The following is a 7,529-nucleotide window of genomic DNA, read 5'->3' as shown; positions in this document are numbered from 1 at the left end:
TATTTTTTTAGACAAAATGAATTGAAAATGATTGCTAAAATCGAAATATATCTTCATGTCTTAGAATAGTGTAATTTTTTTAAAATAGGTTGAAAAACATACTAACTTTAAAATAAAAAAAGTTTTATCTACATAAATTGTCATTTTAAAATGCCTATATCATCTTTTATTTAAGCTATAAAGGCTTAAAATTTATTGTAATTGGTCTACTTGTGACAGTCTTTCTGTAGTTAGAGCGGTGTATGTCTTATAAGTTTGGCTAGCTTTGTCAAATGGATATTGATCTTTTCTGAAGATTCAGCACCAAAGAAACATGATATATAAACAAATAATTCACAAAATTAATTGAGGTTAAATTTTTTAAAGTATGAAACAGACGAATATGGTATTTTTTAATTTAGTAAATTGGTGCAATATATTTTATTATATAAAGGACAATTATTCAAGATTTTTTTTTGAATTTTTGTTTATTTTGTACATATGCCGCGCCATGATTTATATTTTAAATGTCGTCTGTATTTAATATAAAAATACTAAAATTTCTCTATTTTTATTTTCCCTTTCATATACCAATGTTATGGTCTTTTAGTTTAAAAACTTGGATAAAAATTTGCATAAATATACATAAAATAATTTCAATTGCATACTTTGCCATGATTATTGTTATTTTTTTTTTTGCAAAATTTTCATTTAAATTGATTTCTGCATACGGGAATGTTTTGATAAAAAGTTTTCGTCCAAAGCGTAATGGAAACTTACAAGCAGACAGTTTTGTTTACATGCTTATATAACTTTAAAAACTTGATGTAACTAAACAAGCGCGCCTTAAACACAAACACACACCCTCTTATATAAACAAACACACACTCTAGTTCAAGCCCATGCCTTTAGGAATGTACTTTTACACAGTTTAAAACCCTCTCTCTCTGACTCTCCTTTAATTCTTACCCAAAAATGTATATTTTTGAGACGCATATTTTTAATTTGCGGTCACTCACTCAAGCTTAGAACGAGATTAGAAATATATTTTTGGTGTTTCAGAAAATGCGTCTTTGATATGAAATGAGTTAAAATGTCCTCTGTGAGATGAAAATAGCGCGGCATATGTCAGCTAGTATGTAAAGAAAAAAAACATTACAAATTACTCATAACATAATGTTCAGAATTTTGATTATTTATCTCAATGTTTTGTTATGATTGCTAGAGCTGACTAATTTTAAAGGTAAACTTATTTATATTTTCTTTTTTTTTATCAATATTTTATTAGAAATACGTAATAAATTTGTGCTTGAAAAACAAAAATAAGCATTTTTAATTCAAATATATAGTTATATTTTATACATATGTTTGATGACAATATCCATAAGTAGCGAAGTACTAAAACTTATTAATGGTCAAATAATTAAAAAGTGAGTTTGATGAGCTTGCAGATGTTAAGTGTCCTAAAAAGAAAGACAAATTGATATATAACAATAAAAGCGATCTTTATTTATATCTTTTGTAGTGTAATCGACAGATTGACCGACCAAGTTGTCTGCAGATAAACTTTGACAAGCTGTTTAAAAAATAATTAAACCTGTTGCAGCTGGGTAAATAAAAATTTTCGTTCCATAGATTTAGTGTCGGACAGACTAAATTATAGAGTAGCTTCGCCAAATTTTTTTGGACAAACAATTTTTTTAGTTAAACTTCTCTATGAGAAGAATGTGATTTACTCAGCTGCTATTTAAGCTAGATTTTGCCATATGACATCATTTATTAATTATGTAAATATAAGAATATAGAATTCTTTATCTTTATACTTTCAATGTACTTTATTTTTAAGATGATTGTTTTCTATATTTTCAGTTGCATATTTATTCCTAATGTCCTACCATATAAAGTAGCAAGATTTTTTTGGGTTTCTATTAGAATCTTGCTCACAAATGACCCGATTCAATTCCCTATTTGAGAAGCTAAACATAGATCCCAATGTGGTTTAAGGCTATTATTTTGGCTCCCTTATACAGAGACCATAAATGTGAAGAACAATCCCATAAATATTTATTTTGACATTTTCCATAAAATATAGGTATGAAAGAAAAAATCTCTTTCATTAATATGTTTCCTAAATATTAATTTTGCTCTCTTTTTAGAATGTCTAAAGCTGAAGAGATGTTGCTGTCCATGGAATGGACCTGGTCAGAATGGTTCATGTGGTGGCGGGGCCAGTCAGACCTTGCCCAGGATCTCTCCCAGACGCCTGTAGTTCTCCTTGTCAGCCTGACCGTCTGCCTGGCCGCCCTGATTGTGTCATACTGCCAGGCCAGGTTCAATAAGAATATCCCGGAGAATATTAGAAAAGAAATGCAGGTTTACTCTTTATTAATTTGTTATTTTTGTTGTAAAAGAAGGGGGGGGGGGCAAAGTAACATTTTAAGGAAAAATCTCTAAGAAACTTACCCAAAATAAAAAGTTACTGCACAAAAACGTTGTATAGCATAAACAAAGTGACTAGGGGAACTGAATCCGAAAACAACAACATTGTCAAAAAAATGAACACATTAAAGGAATTTTTAAACAAAGTACAATGAATATACTTATTTGCGATTTAAAAAAAGAAATTCAAACCTACTATCTATTTGAATTTATTTTATCCAGTTTATAACAAAACTTGTACCTTCAATATTAAGTTTTGCTCCAGCTTTTGTTTTTCTGTTTTATCTTTTTTCATTTTTTGGGTTAAATTAAACACGAATTTTTTTAGCTGTTTACCTTTATTTAAATATTTCAGGACACCGTGGCTGACTTGAGAGAAACAGTTCAAGACATAGTTGCGCCAAGGAAAAAGCAAAGATTCCGCAAACGAGACCGCGTTTACTTTTACGGCCGAAAAATGGGCAGACGCGTTGAAGACACGTTTAAACTCATGGATGATGTGCGACAAAGAAATCTAAATGATGGCAAAAAAGTGATTAAAACCATTGTTAAGAAGATTATTGGTGACTCATCAGACAGCAGCACGGCGGGAGACCACAGCGTAGGCGGATATGACGGCCGCCCCGCTGAAGATTACCTGGACGAGGACGAAGAATTTATGGCGGCGTCTCGTGTGCCACCGGAGCTTAAATATCTGCTCAACAGCTTCCATATGTTTGGCGAATTTGATCCGTCCGTGTTTTCTGAACTGTATCCTGATATCGAAACTGTAAGAGTTGCGGCGGGACAATTTCTGTTCCGGATTGGCGAGCCGGATTTGCACATATTCGTGGTTCAATCCGGTCGGATTGATGTAACCACGTCAGATGAAACTGGAGTGGCGGAAATTAAGAAGGTTGGACCTGGAGAAACAGTCAGCAGTTTGTTGAGTTTTATTGACATTCTGACCGGCAACGTGGCGCCCTATAAGACTATCCAAGCACGAGCATGCGTCGACAGTTTAGTCCTGCGTCTGTCAGCGGACGCCTTCTTCAAAGTTTTCGACAAGAATCCTGAACTGCTGATCCGTGTGGTTCAAATGATCATGGCACGTTTACAACGAGTTGTTTTTGTTGGTTTACATCAGTATCTGGGACTATCTAGTCAACTTATTCGTTCCAGAGATGATAATCATATTTCTAATACTACCATAATAACATCAGATGAAGATCTATCAGACCAATCCTTGAGACAAGCTGGGGGATTAAAAAGCGAAAAGTTGTTGGAACAAGGCGTAAATGGTATTCAAAAAGAGCTTGATTTGAAAGATAATGCCTTTTTAAGAACTGTAGTGCAAATTAGGCAAGTGGAAAAGGGTGAAAAGATTATGACAGAAAGTAACTTCAGTGACGCTGCACTTATTTATATCATAGAGGGTGAAGTTAGTATGTATTTGAGCAATGGTGATAAACAGGATGAGTTGTACACTGCACGGCCAGGCGAGTGTGCAGGTCAGCTGGCAATCCTGACCGGTGAGGCCAACTTTTACACGTGCCAAGCGCGGATGCAGTCAATCATTGCATACCTGCCAAAGAAATCATTTTTGTCCATTGTGTCCGACACACCTGAAATGATTTTATCCTTAGCTCATTCAACTATAAGACGGCTGTCACCGCTGGTGAGAAAAATTGATTTTGCCTTGGATTGGATTACTCTAGAGGCCGGAGGCAAAGTTAAACCGCCGGTTTATCAACCTGACAGCACCTATCTTGTTTTATCCGGCCGTTTAAGAGGTTATTCATACAAAAACAATGTCAAAAAGTTGGTTGGAGAATATGGAAGAGGGGACATGGTTGGCATAGTTGATGTTATAACCGGCAACAAACGAACAACATCCTATCTTGCCATCCGCGATTCGGAAATTTGCATTCTACCGCCGCAGCTGGTGGATTACCTGAAAACACGCTACACCGTTGTCACCAATAAGCTTATTTCCATACTGGGTCGCAGGCTTAACAGCTTGGGCGAGTCAATCCGTTCCGATGGTAAAGAATCAATGTTGCAAGAAACCAAGTGCCAGTACAATTCAATCGCCGTTTATCCCATATCGGACGATGTACCGATAACGGCATTTTGCCTGGAGCTGGAAAAATCGTTGAACGTTATCGGACCGTCGACTAGACTGTCGTCGAACGGGGTGGTGAAACGATTTGGACCTGATCCGTTCAGAGGAAGATATGAGTATAGAATTAATTCTTGGCTTAATCAGCAGGTAAATACATTTAATGCAGGAATAGGTATAACCAACAAGCGAAAAAAATATGAAATAATATTTGGGGGGCAAATGGAGAGGTCGTCAATTTTACGATGTGTTGCCCCCCAACGACAGCTGTAAAACACGTATAGGTTTCGTGATTTTTTCCGAATTAATTTCATTGTTGGTATAAGCTGCATTTAATGTTTTTTTTTTATAAAATAGTTGTTTATCGTATCGAATTATAGACAGCTTTCCGCGGATATTAAAGTAAAAGAATGAAAGATTAACACCAGTTCTGTTAGCATGGACGCCGGGGTGAAGGCCAGGACTAAGAAGACTGTTATTAATTTCATAATTTTATTTTATTATTCGTGGAAAATTATCTGTAATACTTTTCTTCAGCATTATTTATTTCAAGATATTGCGTGGCTAAAGTATTTTTAGTTACCTACACTAATTTGAATATGAGTTTTCTATTTTATATAGTAAAACAACGTTTTTTTACTTAATCTTATTTATTTTCATCTTAAAGTTTCATGCTTTCGCAATCTTCAGAAAGATACTAACCATTTTTACAAAACAAATTGAAATTGGATGATTTTTTTCAAAATGTTTTAGGAGATTTTTTCCAAAAAAAAAAAATTTTGAACTGATAATTTTCTATGTTTTAGGAGGACATGCATAACTGTATAATCTACCAATGTGACATATACGCAACTCCTTGGACGAGAAAATGTTTCCGACACGCCGACCTTATCCTGATTGTCGCTGAAGCCGGCCCAGGCAAAAATCCAGCCGTAACAGAGGCCGAAAAAGCCATTGAAGAAATGACCAAGCGTATCCGGAAAGAGCTTGTTTTGCTGTGGCCGCCAGAAACGGCGTGTCCGTCCAACACGGCCGACTGGCTGAAGAAACGTCCCTGGCTATCCGGTCATATTCATGTAAAGATGAACCATTGGGTGGCGCAGGTTAGAAAAGAACAAACTTATGGTCAAATTGTCAGACATTTTAACAAATATGGTTTACACGAAGCTGTCGATATACACTCGGACTATTCCCGGCTAGCTCGTCATGTGCAGGGTAAGAGTATTGGGCTTGTCTTGGGTGGTGGTGGTGCTAGGGGCGCGGCACACGTTGGCATGATACGTTCCTTGATGGAGGCCGGGGTGCCTATTGATAAACTGGGTGGAGTCAGCATTGGAGCCTTTATGGGATCCTTATGGAGCCTACATAGAGATATAAATAAGGTTACAGAAAAATCAAAGAAATGGTTTTACAGCATGACAAGATATGTTGCGTTATTTGATTTAACCTATCCAATAACAAGTCTTTTTACGGGCAGATATTTTAACTGGACACTGAAAGAAACTTTTGGAAGGGAGATTCAAATAGAGGACCTATGGCTGCCGTTTTACTGTGTCTCCACAGATATTACTGTGTCTAGAGAAAGGGTTCATCGTAGCGGCACTGTGTGGCGGTATTGTAGAGCCAGCATGAGCTATGCATGGTTGTGTCCGCCTATTTGTGATCCAAAGGACGGACATTTGCTGCTAGACGGCTGCTATGTTAATAATGTGCCTGGTAACATAATGTTACAGGCTAATTGTAGCCATATTGTTGCGGTTGACGTTACTGCCATGGATTCTGATGATCTTACTAACTATGGAGATGCGCTTAGTGGTTGGTTCTTGTTGTGGAAACGAATAAATCCATTCGCCACGCCAGTCAAAATCCCAACTCAATCTCAGATTCAAGAACGCCTGGCCTATTGCTCACATTACAAAAATTTAGAAGAAATAAAGGACAATGAAAATTTTGAATATATTTTCCCGCCGGTTGGACATTTTTCCTCATCATCCTTTGACATTTTTGATGAAATTTATGATGTTGGTTACAATCACGGTAGTGCGCTGTTTTACGGGCTGCGAAAAGGCAACACACAGGACAGCCAACAGCACAGGCGCAAGTTATGGCTGCCAACCGCTGACATAATGATGAAACAAAGCAAGTCAGCAGCCCATTTATCCAACCAGAAGCAGCGCCAGTCCTTGTTGGAAGAGGTGGACGTCATCGACGGACGGCAAAGTGAACGTGACCAGCAGCTGTTTGCCTTTACTGACCTGGCCAGCCTGGTCATGGTCGGCAAGACGTGGCAGGGCATGGCGGCCAGCGGGACAGGTGTCATGAGGAGCAGGTCCAACACAGTCTCGTCCAGGTCCAGTGTGACTGGAGGGGGTGGGGCTACGGAAGATTCAAGTGAAGCCTCCCCTAAACATTCAGCTGTATCCCAACATATGTTTCCAAGAAATTAAATAGCATAATGCAATATTTAATATTAATCTTCTAAAACAAATCAATGCTGTTAAACTTTTTGATCAAAGAATGATACCAATGATTTTCACAACTTTGATAAGAATATAATTTAACCCAAGAACATTTGAAGAAAAAAATTTTACAAAATATATCCCTTTCAAATAATATACTTTTTAGAAACAAATTATTATACATACACATTGTAAACATTTTATTATAAATAGTAGACCACTTTTAAATATTATTTGGTGCCTTTTAGGTTATAAAATTGAGTCTTACAATTTAAAAATGGGCATAATTAATATTGATATTAAGAATTATTGTCTTTAAAAACCAACAATTGTATTTTAGAAAAATATTGACTAGAAATAAGAGACTGTTTTCAGCTTGTAATGATATTTCATATTTTTCTATATTGTCTTAATATACGACATAATGATAATATAATAGAGTATTTGTAATATACAAGAAGTGGTAGTTTCATGAAGGGTATTAAACAATTAAAAATTGTAATTCATAAGACCATAGGTAATAAGGTAAGAATTTTAATAAAAAGAGTAAT

General features: G+C 36.0%; 3 protein-coding genes across 5 annotated transcripts in view; 1 reads left to right on the top strand and 2 right to left on the bottom strand.

The window, feature by feature from the left end:
* The window catches only part of Nop60B (dyskerin pseudouridine synthase 1 Nop60B), a 581,533-nt gene that overhangs the window by 162,836 nt on the left and 411,168 nt on the right, over positions 1-7,529 (bottom strand). The window lies entirely within an intron of this gene.
* LOC145317800 (small ribosomal subunit protein uS7-like) overlaps positions 1-7,529 on the bottom strand; it is a 250,489-nt gene that overhangs the window by 159,335 nt on the left and 83,625 nt on the right. The window lies entirely within an intron of this gene.
* On the top strand, positions 813-6,983 carry LOC145317794 (neuropathy target esterase sws-like). Its single transcript, XM_080159064.1, has 4 exons — positions 813-1,222; positions 2,136-2,352; positions 2,774-4,669; positions 5,326-6,983. Exons 2-4 carry the CDS (start codon positions 2,137-2,139, stop codon positions 6,964-6,966), a joined length of 3,753 nt encoding a protein of 1,250 aa, XP_080015190.1. The 5' UTR covers positions 813-1,222; position 2,136; the 3' UTR covers positions 6,967-6,983.

Source organism: Acartia tonsa, chromosome 4 (genome assembly GCF_053477335.1).
Source record: "Acartia tonsa isolate MP-2025a chromosome 4, ASM5347733v1, whole genome shotgun sequence".
NCBI lineage: Eukaryota > Metazoa > Arthropoda > Copepoda > Calanoida > Acartiidae > Acartia > Acartia tonsa.
This window is presented reverse-complemented; position numbering and strand designations above follow the sequence as displayed.

Excerpts from the sequence above, each read along its gene's own strand:
- LOC145317794 (XM_080159064.1), top strand. The coding sequence starts at position 2,137 with ATGTCTAAAGCTGAAGAGATGTTGCTGTCCATGGAATGGACCTGGTCA. Across the intron at positions 2,353-2,773 it reads ATATTAGAAAAGAAATGCAG|GACACCGTGGCTGACTTGAG; the intron begins GTTTACTCTTTA and ends TAAATATTTCAG. Across the intron at positions 4,670-5,325 it reads ATTCTTGGCTTAATCAGCAG|GAGGACATGCATAACTGTAT; the intron begins GTAAATACATTT and ends TCTATGTTTTAG.